Genomic DNA, 17,731 nt, shown 5'->3' with positions numbered 1-17,731 from the left:
GTACCTCAGAGTAAAGGCAGTACTTCCATGGATCTCTGCACTCCAGTTTGCATATGGATGTATTCACACATAGAAACCACAGCTGGGATCATTTTGAAACCAGGCTGAGTTAATGTGGGGTTCTAGAAGTTAATCATGTGTGCTACACATGTTGAAGAATTATGTCATATCTCATCACCTTGTATGTACATGAAACATCGAACTTTTATCAAAGCAGTGCTGAACTTAATTACATACCTGTAAGATTTATGACAGTGGTTCAAGAAAAGGCCTATTGCTTTTTTCTCTTTTCTGCTTTGTTTCATCAGTCATTAAAAGCAGGTACTTCTCATTTATAGGCCACTAATTTAAAACTATAAATTAAAACACAGCATATGCACATCTAAAAGTGAAGGGCTTTGATACTGTATCCCACCGCATTCTCCAGGAGAAACTGGCTGCTCATGGCTTGGGTAGGTGCACTGTTCACTGGGTAGAAAACTGACTGGATAGCTGGCCTAGAGAGTGGGAGTGCCTGGAGTTCAGTTCAGCTGGCAGATGATCACTCTTAGGGTCCCCCAGGTCTCAGTGTTGGGGCGACTCCTGTTTAATATTGTTATCAATGACCCAGATGAGGGGACTGAGGGCACCCCCAAGTCAGTTTGCAGGTGACACCAAGTTAGATGGGAGTGTTGATCTGCCGAAGGGCAACAAATCTCTTCAGGGGAATCTGGACAGGGAGGATCAACGGGACAAAGCCAGTTGTATGACAATCAGCAAGGTTCTGGTACTTGGGTCACAACAGCCCCGTTCAGCGCTGGGGAAGAGCAACTGGAAAACAGCCTGTCAGAAGAGGACCTGGGAGTGCTGGTCCACAGCAGCTGAACATGAGCCAGCATGTGCCAAGTGGCCAAGAAGGCCAATGGCATCCTAGCCTGTGTCAGGAATAGTGTGGAGAGCAGCAGCAGGGAAGTTATTGTCTCTTTGTACTTGGCACTGGTGAGGCCTCCTCTTGAATCCTGTGTTTGGTTTTGGGCCCCTCACTTCAAGGAGGACATTGAGGTGCTGAAGAGTGTCCAGAGAAAGGCAACAAAGATGGTGCAGGGTCTGGAGCACAAGCCTTATGAGGAGTGACTGAAGGAGCTGGGGTTCTTTAGCATGGAGAAAAGGAGGCTCAGGGGAACCTTACTTCTCCCTACAACTCCTGAAAGGAAGCTGTAGCCAGGTGGGGGTTGTCCTCTTTTCCTGCTTAACAAATGACAGGATGAGAGGAAATTACCCCAGGATGCATCAAGGAAGGTTTAGGTCGGATATTAGGAAGAATTTTTTTCACCAAAGGGGTTATCAGGCTCTGGAACAGGCTACCCAGGGAAGTGGTGGAGTCACCATCTCCAGAGGTATTTAAAAGACATGCAGATGCAGCACTGAGGGACATGGTTTAGTGAGGAACTTGGCAGTGCTGTGTTAATGGTTTGACTCAGTGGTCTTAAAACTCTTTTCCAACCAAAATGACTCTGTGATTCTATTATATTGATGACCTAAAAAGGGAACTAAATATAAAACCAGAAAGAAAAATCTCTTAAGGAGCTAAGAACAACTGCTTAATGAAAATAATTTTAAAAAATAGGAAAAAGGAAAAACTGGGTATTTGGGTTAAAGTATTTGCAAGAGTTCATAAAATAATCCACTAAAGCACAGGTATGAGAATTCCTGTAAAACCTCTCATTATGCTCTTAACATATGCTCATCTAACTACATGCATCAGTTTTTTCAAGTCTTGTGTTGTTACTTAAGTTGTGTTATTACTTTGGAGCATTTAAATGATTGCCTAAGACTGCTTTACAGACAGAGAAGGGAATAGTTTGTTTCTCCTTTTTCTTTAATAATGAATTTACTAGCATGTTAGGAGATATAGAGCATTTTGAACTCATTGAGAATATCAGCGGGCTCAAAAAACTGATGAAATATTAAGAATGACTGACAAAAGGAGTCACAGTGCTCACAGGTACATGAATATTATAATCATATTTATGCTTATGGCATTGTAAGGTTTATGCTTTTAATTTAAAACAGAAAGCCAACTGGCAGAATTTGCTGTTTGGAATTGCCCCTGCCTGCTTCCTTGCTATAAGAGATAATTTGGGTTTTTTCTTTTCAACCCATTCTGATAACTGAAAGCAAAATCTGGCATCTTTTTCCTATTTCTGGCACCACCTTTCTCCCCAGCCCCCAACATTTTCTTGTTTCACTTTTACCATATCCAGTCTCTCAGATAAGCTGAGTATGGAGGCAGTTGCTCCACAGAGGGAAGCTCGCTTTCAACCTCCATGTTTGAGACCACAACAATGGATCTCCTAACCTCAAAAACTCTCCTTGAGGCAAAGGAATGTTTTGCATCAAGAGAGAATGCCCCAGGAGCTTAGTGATGGCTTTGTGGGAAGAACAAGAAAGAACCATTTTTGTTCTATATATTTGTAAAAAATACAGTATACATATTCAAGTATTTTTCGTGAGCATGAAGGGTAACAGATTTCATAGTATAATATCTGCTCAAGGGCTTTATTTTAATGTAACAACAGATGGTTTTGCTTTTAGTATAAAGCCTGTACTATTACTGACCTCGTCTTTCTCTTCAAAGGGATTACACTGATTAGATATCATTTTCTCTTCTAAATCAGACTGCTGCTTCCCAGAAGGAAGTGGAAAGATGGTCTTGCCCAAAGGAGCCTCTGAGTCGGAAGATATGGGGGGGGGTTTACTTAGCATGTGGGTGCAGGGAAAGGGCAATGACTCTGGCACCCCAGGAGGTAATGGAGTTCTTCAGTTTTCTCTCTTCACTTTCCCATTACAATTAATTCTTCAAACAACCTTAGATTATATGAATACTTAAAAAATGCTTTTAAGAAATAAAAGGTATGTGGGACAAAGCAGGCATCAATGACAGCAACTCTAGGACCACTGAAAGCAGTGATGAAATGCTACCTTGATCTCAGCAGTGCAGGGATGTTGCAACCCCCTGGTAAGGCTACTCACCTCTCTTTTCATCCACTGTGGATACTGCCTGGATCAAGAGTGGGGCATTGGACTCTGTGTACTCCACAAACACCAGCAGCAGCTTCAGTGCTGTCTTTACCACCAGGCGAAACTGGAAGAAAAGAGTGCGACTTGTCATTCTCCAAACCGCAGCATTCCCAGCTGTGGGAAATGACACTGGGCAAGAGGCAAGCCCAGCAGTCCACATCTGGTAGTAACACACAAACAGAAGAGATTAAACTGGGATAGCACTGAAAAAATGGAAGGTAAACAGCTGGCTGAGAATTTCATTCACTGGACAGTGCTCTCCTAGGGAATCCCCAGTAATCAATGAATGCAAATGAAAGCTTAATACTGCCACAAGTAACAAAAGGGTGAACATCCCACCTCTGCGTATTCCCAACACTGTTGCCCAAAGCTTGATGTATACAGAACTTACTGAGCTAACAAAGCATTTATTTCTTTACTTCTCAACACATTTATTTCCTCCTTCTCCTCTGGGACTTTAATCCTGCCAAAATGCTGTATTATGGGATGATTTCCTCCTTATGATTTCTTCTCTTCTTATAATGCTACTGTTTAATCCCTAAATTATTAAATAGATTGATGTTCACTATTAAACACAACTTGGGAGGAAGTGTGTTTAATCTCCAACTATCCCACCCTGTCACAAAATGTGTGATTTACTGGAACTGAGCATTCTGCCTACAAGTTCTCAAACTCAGGTTTTTGTACATCCTTAGGAGGGAGTGTTCATCAAAGACTCGGCATTGGTAAAATTCAATAGTCAAACTCAATCAGTTTCACCTCAGAGCTCCCCCTTCCAGGGACTAAAAGAGCTGAGAAGGAATTTTTAGGGATAAGCAAGTATGATGACTCGGCATGATCAGGTATGCGAAAAAACAACTTTTTACTTGAGAGGAGGATTTTTTAATAGGCAGGGCTCTGCATACTAAGAGGGCTTTTACTGCAGGAAATGATACTGGTTCAAATTTGCTATTTTTTTCAATCTCAATAATGGATTACCATACAGTTTCTGTCAATATTGACTAATTCCCATTTCCAAATTTTTTTTCAAGTCCTCTTCACACAAATCCTAAGAAGCAAAAAAATCATTATTAATAATTTCATAGATGTACACATGGTCACAAGACAGTGACTGTGTCTTCTAAAAAAGACTGCAAGTGCAACGGGCATAGACTCCAGTGGCTGTGCTCACAAAGTCACTCATGGAGATGTACTAGAGCTCACTTGAAGGTAATGAACAAAAATGCAGCTTTGCTGCTATTAACACACTGTTAGTGTCAACAGTGATCCCAGCTACTTGCCTAGTTTCTTGGGGTTTACCCACTCACATAGAAGTGAGCTTAATGCCTCCAATGGCACTACTAGCAATGAAAAATATTCTGCTGTTGAATCTAGGCTTTTTCCAGGCTTTATGTGCTGTCAAATGGTTGAATTTTAGGGGTGACAGCCAGGAAACCCCAGTGACAAACCTGACCAGGTCCCTTAAGACCTTTGGTTAGTCTAATTAGCAGTTGTACTGCTGCAGTGATACTTCATAGATACATGAGGTGGTCAAAGGAAATTGAAACCTGACAACACAACAAATCACTTCCCCACACTTGCACTGTACATCCATGTATTTGCCTGTCAGGCCAATACCATGGAGTTGCTGGTCTGCAGAGACATTTCTCTTAGGAATCAAGTTCAATTGTTTAATAAGCACACTGAAAGAATTTCCAAAAAGTCATCACTTTTTTGTGAAGTTACTTTGTAAACAGGAGTTATACCCGACTACTATAAACTATTCCAGCATTAACATACTTCTCAGACAACCATTTGCATACTACCTACTAATCTGATTAGGGTTTTTTATCCTTGAAAAGGAAAGCTTATATATTAATTTTGATGGTTCTTAAAGCCTCCACTCTCAGCCATGAGGTGACAACGGGATGAATTCTCACGAAAGTGATGCATGGCAAAGTTTCCATATGTCTCCATTTGAAAGCAATCAGGGGGACACACCAGGCTTTAGTCTATTTTTGCAAATCTTCTTCCAGGAAGAAGAACCTTTGGCAGTACCTTTGTTCAGACTGTTGCCTGCAGGCCATGGCAGCTGCTGCAATGAGGAGCTGGTCCCTCTGCACCTGCCATGCTGCGAACCCTGAGCAGCCTCAGGGCAGCCCACTGCACTTGCACCAGACCAAAGCTCAAACTGGCTGATTTCAGGTGCTATCTGCAGGTATCAGCAGGTATCAGCTTCCTGTGCTTAACAAGCTAACAGATGGTTTGTAAGGAGTAAATGCCACTCGGAAGCAGTCCTGGAGAAAAGGAGCAATTTGGAAAGCTATGTTTTGCTTACCATTTAGGTCCTAGAAGGAGACTCTAAATTCAGATTGTCAATCTGCAAATTTCAGGGCTTATCCAGCTCCTCACACAGGAGTTAACCAGCCCTGGAAGTGGATGCACTTTCCACTGAAGGTGCATACCATGGCTGCTTTCTTCTTGCACCACCACAAACACTAGCTTTGAGAAAACCTGCATTTAAAACGATGCTATTTCCTGCTTAACAGAAAATGGCATTTGGTACCCCTGTGGGCACTTTTAAGCCTGCCTGCTGCTCTGGACACTTTGGTCAAGGACAAAAGCAAAACACTGCAGTCCTAGACAAAGCTGCACAATGCCCATACTGAAGACTTACCTAGCTATCCATGACCCACACAGTCTTTGTGCTCATCCTGCAGTGCTTTTCTAAACTGCAGTAACAGTACTTCCTGACAGGAGCAGGCAGTCATTGAGCAGCTGCACTGCCCCAGGAAACTGAATTTTCAGCCAGCCAAAGCCCCTCTGAGACCTCTGATAGCCTTGTCACACCCAGACACAAAAACAGCCCAGAGCCTGACATACTCACACTTAAACCAGCTCTTATTATCCACTGTGGCACCAAGAAGTCTCTGAAAGGTTTGTTCAGGGATACCTGCAGGACCCATGAGAAGCACAAGGAATTTATTTAATGTGGCCTCCCATATGCTGTCCAATCTGTTAAATGTTCCCTTTGTGACCACGTGTGGGCCTGAAGTTCCCATTTGTGAGTAACTATTTGACTGCCAAAGATCCTCACAGCTTCCTGTGTGAGTTCTAAAATATGTTTGCAGGACATACCTTTTCAATTAATTATATAGCTAGATTGCAAATAAAATAACAATCTCAAAATTGGAAGATTGCTATACAGGAAAAAACAGCAGGTGTTCACTGATTTTCTTGCTTCCTTTTGCAAAGTCATGGGACTTTTTGCCAGTCACCATAATTTCATTTCACATGATTTACCCAGGTGGCACAGCAATGGGAGCAATAGAAACATGTTTCATATTTCATTCACAAGCAGGTGAATCACTAATAATGTGAACCGCTGTTAAAAACTAAATGAAAACTTTTAAGACTGTTTGTGGGATTTTTTCCTGGTACTCATTTACTATTGAAGAGGGGAACAACTGCTTTCTGAATCTGCTTCAATAGTCACAGTTTTGTTAAAACCCATGGGCCAATCACACTTCTACTTCAAATAGGACTAGAAAGGGAACAAAGAAATAGATATGCTAGTTCAAAATAAGTCCTGTTACTATCACTCTACAAACATTGGTTGTTCCAACTAAATCCAAAATTCCATTTAAATATTTCTGCTTAGTTAAAAAGGAAGGCTCACTGAGACAATATGCATACTTGCTGGCTTGGTAAAACAATTTTTTAACAGTTCTGAGATTAAATCAGGATTCTTGAATATCCAAACAGTGAAGCATCAGAACTTCTATTAAGCTAGAAAATAAAGTTCATGTTGTATTTTTGTATCATGTGCAAGTCAATTTATAGAGAGGAAATGATGTTAGCATCTTCTGGCTAAAGATAAGAACAAGCCAGCAATACAAAAGGAAGAAGAAAAATTATAAACCTTTTCCCTCTGACTCGCTTTACCTTATACAGTGCAGTTTGGCAATCCCTTTCTCTTTTATCTTTTTATATTTAGACAATTACAGACTCAGACAGGGATACCACACAACAGGCTGCAAAACTCATGTCTCATGGAAGGGCTTATCACAGTTGTTAATCACTTGTCTGGAAAGGCTTTAACCTTTACAAGGAATGTTGTCACAAAGTTCATTGACTTAGAGACCAAAGCAATATTTGTAGAGTTCAGATTGAAACATTCCGGATTCAATTATTTTTCCTTTTATAAAGGAAGAAAGTAAAAAGGAAATTGAATAAAAATATTTTACTTGGGGACATGTAGCTACTTTGGATTTACGCTATTCAAATTAAAAGGAGAAATAGGCATTGAATTTTTAAATAAATATTTACTACGGTCAAATCCTCTGAAACCTAATCCAAGTGCAGACTTGGATTTACTGTAGGTCAGCTACTCATCCTTTTTGTAGGATACAGCTAGGCAGAGCTGCAGCTAAAGAAACACCCAGTACAACCAGTACAGCCTGGCTGGGAGAGGTGCACTGGGAAGCTGGAATCCCTCTCATGGGGTGCAAAGATGCCCCCAACTTCAGGTCTAGTGCTGCAGGAAGAGCCCATTGGCATCCCACCAGCATCTGCAATTCTACTCCATTTCATGTTTTGCGAGGGAATAAAATCACTTCTGTTCACAAAAGGAGGAAAGATCTTCCTGGAATTGAAGGTTTTATATATATATATATCTATCTATATATATAAATTAAATACATTATATATAAATATATATAGTGTATCTATATAAAGCCACTATTTACTATAATAAGCAACAAATATACAAAATAAATATTAATATAATAAGGTAATATGATGATAATATATTGTTTTCCTTTGTAATAATCAAAAAAAGGAAATATAAATAGTGAGCTTGAGAGAATCTCAGAGTAATAATTTAAGTTGGAATGGCCCTGATAAGATTTTCCTTTTTATCTTAGGTGAAAAATCCAGTTCCTTTCCTCATATAGCATGACATGCTCTGCCCCATCTGACCATCATCGTTAGCCTCACTGCACTTGCTCCAGTAGATAAATATCTATCTCATACTGAGGAGCCCAACACTGGACTCCTGAACTCCTGATGCTGCCTTATCAGCATTAAAGAGGGAGAGGCACTTCCTTCACCTCAGTGGCTGCGCTCCCCTCAGCCCACCCTGGGATGTGTTTGACCTTCATTCACACAAAGGCACACCATTAACGCCTGCTCCAATTCATATTCTCTTATTCAGAATAAATACACAGACTAAAATAGTATGATGCTTAAAGAGACACCTGTAATTTTCCCAGCTTTTAAGAAGAGAAGGAGTAAAGGCTTTAAACTGAAAGATATCATAGTTATACATAAAGAAAAATTCTTCACTGTGAGGGTAGTGAGGCACTGAAACAGGTTGCCCAGAGAGGTTGTGAATGATCCTGTCCTGGAAGTTTTCAGGGCCAGGTTTGATGGGGATTTGAGTAAACTGGTCTAGTGGAAGTAAACCCAATAGCAGAGGAGTTGGAACTATGTGATCTTTAAGGTTCCTTCCAACCCAAACCATTCTATTGTGTGATTTTATGACATCCCACTATTTTTTAAATTAATATTAAATTTTCTGAAATCTCTGCAACAATGTTATTTCAGTATTTCACATGCTGTCCTCCCATATTTACGTAAAAGAATGCCTCTGCTGCATTCAACATCTTAGTGAACCTTTCCCACATCTGCACTGCAGAAAGCCAACCAAGAGCTCCAGCGCTGAGTGCATAAGCAGGAAGAGCCACCTCTGTCTCAGAAGCGTGCAGGGCTGGCCAAACATCGGAAAGAGCTTTAACAGCTACAGCAAGAGCTTTGGAAATATGAGTGCTTACATAACCCAGACAAAATTGGGGCTTGAGGTGCCAAACAAGCAAGGGGAAAGACATTAGAGGGTAAAACATTTGAAGCTCCCTAATCCTAGGATTTGCGAATGCCTTAAAGAACATAGAAACAACCCAAATTCTTTCTAGTCTCTCTCTTGTCCAAAACTGACATTTGAGGCCAGTTACTTCAGGCCAAAAACAGGTGACAAGTCTATTTAGTAATTCAGTTCTTTTTTATTCATAGTTCCTGAAGGCAGGAATGATCAAAAGAATGAGATCCTTCTGTGTCACCTATGCCAAGAACTTCCAATCACCCTTATTTTCCATCAGAACTTCAAAGCGGCATCTTTAAAGATGGAAAATTAGAAATTCAAATGACCTACAGAATACCAAACAAAACTTTGTAAATGAATGTAATCTTCCTTTATCAGAAGGAAGAAAGAATTCATATGTGCTAGGGCCCTGAAAGCTGCTTGATGGATCACAATGAACAGGTGCCAATTCCCACACTTGCTTTTCAGAGATGCAGCATCTGCCCAAGTCACAAGGTGTGCACAGCACAGGGAGGATCACAAAGCTGGGAGGCAACAGTAAAATACAGTGTGCACAAAGCACGTGAATAACCCAAATTCTAGAATAAATACATATACAGTAAATACAGTGTGCACAAAGCATGCGAATAACCCAATTTCTAGAATAAATACATATACAGTAAATACAGTGTGCACAAAGCATGTGCATAACCCTCATTCTATAATAAATACATATACAGTTAAATACAGTGTGCACAAAGCATGTGAATAACCCACACTCTAGCTACTGAATACTGTGAACACCTAGGCATTTTATATCATTAGGGATTTAACTATTAAACAATCTGTGGTTCTGTGGGCTGGTTTACCAATAGAACAAATAGGAATGCATGAGATGCCATATCTATATTTTAAGCAATATTTATAAGTTTTATATTAAAACAATGCCAGATTGCATTTTAATATTCAGCCACTTTTGCTCAAATCTTCAAAGAGGGATGCTTAAATAAGGCAAACGAACTGCTGCTAAGAGCTTTGCTAGCTCAGGACTGAAGCTGTGAAGGGAATTAGATTGAGTTGAAAACCCCTATAAGCTTAGATGCAAGATGCTCCAAAACCATCAGTTAAACAACAGTCATTTTATTCTGAATGTTCCTTTAAGTTTTTTTTCCTCCACAGAATGTGTAATGTTAGGAATGGCAGAGAAATACATGCATTTACTATTCTGAAAATGAAATTTCTCAAAACTTTGCAAACATACTGGGTAATGATTACATGTTCTGCACACTGTTACATATGTGGTGTGTATCTGTCATTTATCTGTGCTGAGACTTCTGACATGATGAGAAGAAGGTCATTAAAAAGAAATTCATCTGGCCTACCAACAAAACACAGGGATGAGCAAATAGCGATTAGTGAATGGTCAACAAGGGAAAAAAAAGAGGCTCATGCCTGGAAATTACTATGTACACCATCAATCATGGTCCAGAAGAAGGGGGAAATACAAAAAAAACATCTGTACACAGAAGAAGGCAACTCATACAACAAATCAAAGCCTACTGCAGGTCAAAGTGGCACTCAGATGAATACATGCAGTTCTGATGGGAGCTTTGAAAGAATATGTTTGGGGTAGAAATCAGCCCTGTGTTAAGTCACTCCTAATGAACCACCGATGTAGCTGCATTTCTCTTGCACCAATTGCCACATCAGACAGACATTGTTTGAATAAACCTGAGGCTGCAGTGTTTGGAACAAGACGTGAGATGCTACAGGGTTTTTTTGGGTATTTCCCTCTCCTCCTTTTGGACTATCAATGACAATCTTGAAGAGGTGAGGAAGTGATTTTCTGCTCCCATAAAGTAGTCTAAAATGACTTTTTTTTTGTTTTTGTTTTATGACAGGATAAATGAAAGACCATTCACAGCTCTCCAGGACAACACACAAAATGAGAGGAATCTCATTGTGCTTTTCCCCCCTACAACCAGGCCAATCCCCCAGTGTATCCACAAGAACTATTCATTGTGTAAAAATCACATGTAATTATTGAGCTAGAAAGGAGGACAGGGCAGGACTTGGAGATTATAGGACATAAAAGGATTAAACTTCTTTACCCTCAGGTGACTTCTGAGCTGGTGTCCTTGCACCTTTGTCAGGGGCCCAACCACAGGCCTAGTAGGTGTTACACAGTTTTAAATGCCTTTCTATTTGGCTTTTTCAGATATTGCTGAAACAAAAGGGTTTGGTTTCAATTAAAGTTTTAGTTTTTTCCATTGCAAAACACAAACCAAAAAAATTTCACTGGAAATTTGCCATCAGCCTGTGTCCAGACTAGGAATTATGCTTCGCTTGTAAAGATTTACACTCAGATTTAATTTTCTTTCTCTCTTTAAATAGTGCAGTTTCATTGTATCATCTGTTGATTCCTTTATTAACCATTCCCAAACACTGGGACCTTTTAGGACTCCAGGAAAATAAACACTATCAGTACCTCTAGCGCTGTCTTCTCTGTCTGGATAAAGATTGTGATTGAATTATCTTAAATAAGGTATAAAACACTTAGCTTGAGAGAAACCACAGCAACATGAGAACCAATTTCTGGTTAGACTCATGCTTGTGTGTAACATGCTATCAAACATGATAAGGAACAGACCTCTTTATTCTATTTTTGTCTTCTACAAACATGAACCTTATTTATGTCTAGCCTCAGTTTTGTAGCATTTTCCTGTTATGGATCATAGAGCAAGATGGTCTAGTAAAGTCTTTTCCTTTCATTAGATAGCAAAATCTCTGTTGGGTACATGCTAAACTAGCTTTATGCAAAAGCAACAGCAACAATATATTATGATATGAATAATGTCATTCTAACACAACTTAGCATCTGGAAACATACTGCCTGACTAGGCCATTTTTGGAAGTTCCAGCAAATCCATGACCCTAAAGTCTGTAACTCACAGTCAGACCTGATGGGTCTTTACGAATTAGTCATATGTCTATTAAATAAAATGCATGCTTCTGATCAGCAGAATAAATTAAAGATTGAACACTACCCTGATGATATGTTCAGCAATAGATGCAATAATGACATTTCATATTTTGGTAACAGTAAGGTAAGTAGATAATAAACAACAAGATTTGAAGCCATGCAACATCAGAATTCCATATTAGAAATGAGTTTGCAAATTGAAATGGATCACAAGAATGGGTTTTGTGCGCCTGCATAGGGGAAATATGATTAAGGCCATTTGGCATGTCTTTTTTTTTTTTTCTTATGACTGAGGAGTTACATGCAGAGCTTTCCCACCAGCCCCCTAAATTGATGTATGATTTTAGCCTTGAACTGTGCTGTCCTCAGCAGATGGTCATTGGGCTGAACCTCTGGCAACCGGAAAGGTTTGAGAGGTTGGCAGTTTCAGCAACTTCTTTTCCTTGGGCAGGGCCAAGTTGATATTTCCTTAACTGTTACAAAAAAAATGGGAGAGGAAAAGAGTTTTTATGAACTTAATTGCAGATAGGACTTTATCTTCACTGCCTACTCTGAAATCCCTTTCATATCACGCTCCTTTAGCATTTGTTATACTGCTGAATGACATCTCTGTTTGACAAAACATGTGATACAATACAAAGTCACCTTACTCAAGACAAAAGGCAATTAATTTTAAAGAGAGAAGGGATTCAATAACCTATTACTAAGGTATCTCATGCAAAGCATGTAAGCATCTGAAAGTCATCTACAATTAATCAAGTAATGCAACAGTTCTGTGATGCATGCTGTGTTTGATCACATTTTATGTCCAGAAAAGATGAAGTACTGTACATTTAAAAGGCAAACAGAAGATCTAACATTGCATCTTATTTCTTCTTTTAAGCCTCCAAGTAAATATTTGACTAATGTGTGTTTTCAGAAATATTTTAAATTCTGAATTAAGTATTTAGATTTAAGATCAAATTACTATTGAATAATTTTCTTGAGTGACTAGAAATTATGTAGAAGGAAGTTCATTTGCTCCACATCAATTTTCCATAGCAAACTATTTTCTTCCAAGACCCACTCTCTATCATTTGATTTATATAGCTGGTGACCAGAAACTTCCTCATGACAGCAGCAGAGAGGACTTCACAATCTTCATTATATTTGATATGGGAACTGTGTACAAAACAGAATATTAAAACTCTAATATCTTCAGGATGTTAACTTTCCTCCTGGCCAAAGCAGAGTGGCTCAAGTAGAGCTCAGAGGTCACCCTGTCCCTGATTGTGAAAGCCATCACCAATAAAATGAATGAATTATGGTCAAAGTCAGAGGAAAACAGAAATAACAGAACTATTAGGGTAACTTCTCTTGGAGCCTCTTGAAAAATTAAACCCACTGAAACACACAACAGCCATGAGGAGCACAGCACTGTCACCCTTGTTTCCTTAGGCAGCTCTGCTGTCCCTCTCACTGCCTACTTCTGGACTCTCTCCTGTAACTATGGGATCTATCTGCCCACTGCTCTGTCACACTTGGCAGTAATGGAGTTATGTTACAACTCAAATTGAAAAAGGCATTTCAAAAGACCCCAAGTTGGTAATCTCATAAGAGAAAAGGAAGTTTCCAGTCATTTTGAAAGGGACACAGCTACCGTCCTCAGCCTTACACCAGCCATGCTACACAAAAGACCGCAGGCATGGAACACACAGCAGGACTGAGCCTCCAAGAGCATGTGGGATGGCAAGGAAGAAAGAAAACAAAGATAACAAATTGCTTCATTAGTTCTACTGCTTATGAAACAACTTGCTAGAATTAGTGGCCTTGGAAATGTCCTGTTTAAATAATATCAAGGTTGAGTTCAAGGACCCTAGGGGAAAAATCTATTTGAGTTTGCAAGTACAGTGGAAAATGACTCTATTATTATTCTGTGGTTTTCTGCATGTGAAATTTGTTCTTTCAACAGTTTCATTAAAATGTATTCATATTAAATACCCAAACTTTGCCTGTGTTTAAATAACTTCGCCTGAAAACAAGTGTAAGTTGAATGATATGGTTAGCAGTCCTTTCCTGACACTGTACAATCTTACAGACAACATTTCAACAGCAAAAACACAAAATCATAACAACCTATGAATAAAGTGTATAGAAATGGTTGAAGATAGTACATCAACAAAAATATTACCTATTGCAATATCTTTCTTAAGCAATTCATTGTTAACAGGTTATTCTTTGTAAGCATCTTAAAAAGCAAATGCTAGTGGTTTGAACTACTGAAATGATAAAACTGTTGAAAGGACAAATAGCACACATTAAACCATGGGACAAACCCACCACAAGTAATTCTTCTTGAAAGAATATATAATAAAGCAAAACTAGAGAAAGGATATATATATATATATATATTCCATTTATTACTATAATGATAAAAGCAATATTGTTTCACTGTACATAAAGACTGCAGATTTTTCTCTATTCCCAAACTTCTGAGTATTATCAGGCATAAAAAGTAATTCAGAAGCAGAGGTTTGACTGCAAAACCAGACACTTATTTACCTTTGCATAACTTGCCAAATAAAGTTAATAAATAATATCCTTTTCCCCCAAAGAGCTGGGGGCCATGTGAACATAACAGAAATGATCATATTTCTCCAGCAATCATCTGTTTGTCTGTCCTAAATCTGGAAGAGGCTGCTATCCTCAAATCCAGTTCTCATTATCAGTCTAGTCCAGATGCTTTTTTTGTAAATTCAAAAAAATTCATGTTGAAAACAAAAATGTAACAGACTAGACATTTCCAGCTTCCCACATCATAGGAAGGGAGTGGCAGAATACTTCATGGAGCCATTTATAAACCTGATTTATGGAGACACAGGTCTCTGCATATCAGCTAAGACACTGCTTAATTACACAGCCCTAGCAGTGTCAAACTATTTTAACTCCCTCCCTTGCCAGAAGAGGACAAGGATGGAGTTACTCCCAATTTTGGTTTTCATAAGTGCTAGCAAGCATGCAACTTATGCATACAGGTCTACAACTGTAAGGATATATTATATTATTGTAGGCTTCTCTCAACAGGGATCTTCTATTAAAGTGATTACTATTTTTTAAGAGTTACACAGCTCAGTGTTTAAAGACAATGTAATTCCACTCTTTCAAGCTACCTCCTTCCCCTGACTTCTATCAACCAAACTTATTACATCCACCCCCAATTTTACAGCAAATCAAACAAACATACAAATTGAAAATATATATGGTTAGTTTTGAATCCCAGAAAGGTGAAAGAGCTGCAAAAAGACTCCTCAGACTCCTGCTTTGATAAGAGAAATGGAATTGTTTCCATACAGCACTTCTGGTGATGTGGCAAAGGCTTAACTCTAATCACATTCATGTTCAATTGTGCTCCAAAGGTCTGCAGATGAAATGAAGTTAACTTCAGCTTCACTAACCTCCATGTCTGGATCCCAATTTAGTTTGACTAAAAGCAAATGTCTTTGTTACAGCTCATAAAAAAGATCTGGCTTCTACAGTTTTCCTCAAAGTATAAAGCAAACATATGTGGGTACCACTACAGCAGGAAAAAGAGGAGGAAGTTTGGGTGATTCACTTAAGGGTTGAGTGGGAAGGAACCTCTCTGGAGATCATCTTGTCCAGCTCTCTGCAAAGCCGCCTACACTTAGTTGTCCAGGATGGTGTCTAATTTATTAAATGTGGTTAAAAATTAACAGATATAAAAACCATGAATTAAAAAAATAGTGATTCTTAAATATAAATTTAAAACTTTTTTTTTCAAAGTATGGCACTTGAAACTTATTTTCTGCCTCTCTCTCACACACCCATACCAGCTCCCAAACACACATATACTGAAAGAGACAAAAAAATCCCTAACACTTATTTTCACCAGATGACAGAGATTACCTAATTTCACTATAACAAAGCAATTCTATGTAATTTAAGATTCAAATGCCTATACATATGCCCAAATGTAGTTCTCAGTTCATCTATCATGTGAATACAAGACTTTTTATGCAATGATACCACGTAGTTCTCTGGACACCAGGTATGGTCTGGGATTACAGTAAAAATCTGTGATACTGTATATTAATTGAATTACATTTTCTCAAGCATTTAAGAGAATACTGAGTGGTTTTCTCAGGAATGAGCAATGACTCAGGTTTTGTGTCTCAGGTCCTCAGCAGCACCACAGTAACAGCAATGCTCACTTTGGTTCTAGTTTGACAGCAGACAGAAAGGGATAGAAACATGTTTTCTATACAGCAGAATTGGAACATGGAAATGAAAAGTATTCAAGGCTTGGAAATTCATGGTCAGAACTGATAGGTCCAGCAGGGCTTCTGAACTAACCCATCGGCATGTGTAGTCTCCTGGCAGCCTACTTTTGTGGAAATCTGGATGTGCAGCTCAAAGACAAGACTGGACTAGGTTCTCATCTCCCAAGTGAGGTTAAAAGAGCCTCTGAAGTGCAACAGAGCATCATCTGAAATCACCAGAGATGTGACCACAAACACCAAACAGCAACGTAATAGCTGAAGTCAGGTATGTGCCTGTATGTTCCGAAGAGGCTGTAGCTGCCAAGCTATAAGTTTTCAGCAGCAGTGACAAGGGATCAGATTCCAGAGTCTGTGCTTCTCTTCATCTGACCCTTAGTGCACTGTTCTGGACCTAAAGACTTCTGACTAAGCATATTTGACTAAGCTCCTGCACAGTGAGATGTGCCTTTACTTGTGGCATTGTTTCACACATATTTCAGTTTTTGTTTCATCAGAATGAAACCGATTTCAGATGCAGTATTTAAGAATTATTCAGCTTCTGGGACTTGAATAGTTTTTAGCCAAGTAATTGCCAGGGTCATTCAAAGAGCTGAACCCACAGAAGCATGAGATCATAATCAGCAGTGATTTGACTTGCATCATAGATCAATTTTGAGCTGTTGTTTCAGTTCTTTGGGAGCAGTACAGAGGGACAGAAGGGAGACTGTGGGGCAGGGGTTGGGTAGGGGAATCCAACAAAAAAACCCCAACCCTTTCTTGTTCCTGAACTAACCACAAGAGATTACTTCCACTTTCTTCTGAAGTCAAGAGTAACTGCAGACAAAATCAGTAAATACAGTAAATAAATGATGCCTTAATGAGGGGCAGCAGTTAACAAAAGCAGTAAACTGCTCCAGAACATTATCCTTTGTATCCAAGAAAGCTCAACTGAAATGCACTGCGGTAGCTGTGTAATGCCTGATGGGAATAGTTCCGATAGATTTAGACAAAAGCGAATGTAATTGAGATTTGACCCTTTCAATGCAGTGGAGTACAGGTTTTGAGGAGGTGACTTTATTGACAGTACTAAAATCACACTGAACTCTTACTTTTGGTGCAATTTTGCATGGTTTTAGCAAGTTTTTCATGGTAGGCTCTCATATGGAGCAACTGTGTGAATGGCATGAAAGACATTACCACAGTAAGCATGGAAACACCAGAAAAAAATTTGGGTTTTTCTGGTGGTATTTCCATCCCCCTCTGACACAAGTTAGTACATAAGCACATTTCCTTCTATAAGAGCAAAATGTCTTGCAATATTTGAAAGAATTATTTAAAATTTCCACATAGCGATTTAGTTGTACAGTTCTTGTATATTCTTCTTATTATTATTAATAATAATAACAAAATAATAATAACATCAGTTTTGCCAATGCTACCAGGCAAATTAAGTGTCTTGATAGGCCGTCACCTGCTTTAACCAGGAAAGTAAGATCTCAGAACCTGGAAAGGACTGAACTTCAGCCTTGCTGCCAGAGATCCCTCTTTACTGCCTCTGAGTAGTACAGCAGATCAGCCTAAATGCATAATACCAAA

The 17,731-nt window shown here is 39.1% G+C and overlaps 1 protein-coding gene across 12 annotated transcripts in view; it reads right to left on the bottom strand.

Moving 5' to 3' along the window:
• Positions 1-17,731, bottom strand: part of FHOD3 (formin homology 2 domain containing 3) — a 374,194-nt gene that overhangs the window by 120,696 nt on the left and 235,767 nt on the right. For all 12 annotated transcript variants that reach the window (XM_074546351.1, XM_074546345.1, XM_074546323.1 and 9 more), the window contains exon 7: positions 3,013-3,124. In XM_074546351.1, the coding sequence (XP_074402452.1) occupies positions 3,013-3,124 (112 nt within the window). The remainder of the gene's footprint in view (positions 1-3,012; positions 3,125-17,731) is intronic.

This window comes from Zonotrichia albicollis, chromosome 1 (assembly GCF_047830755.1).
Source record: "Zonotrichia albicollis isolate bZonAlb1 chromosome 1, bZonAlb1.hap1, whole genome shotgun sequence".
NCBI lineage: Eukaryota > Metazoa > Chordata > Aves > Passeriformes > Passerellidae > Zonotrichia > Zonotrichia albicollis.
This window is presented reverse-complemented; position numbering and strand designations above follow the sequence as displayed.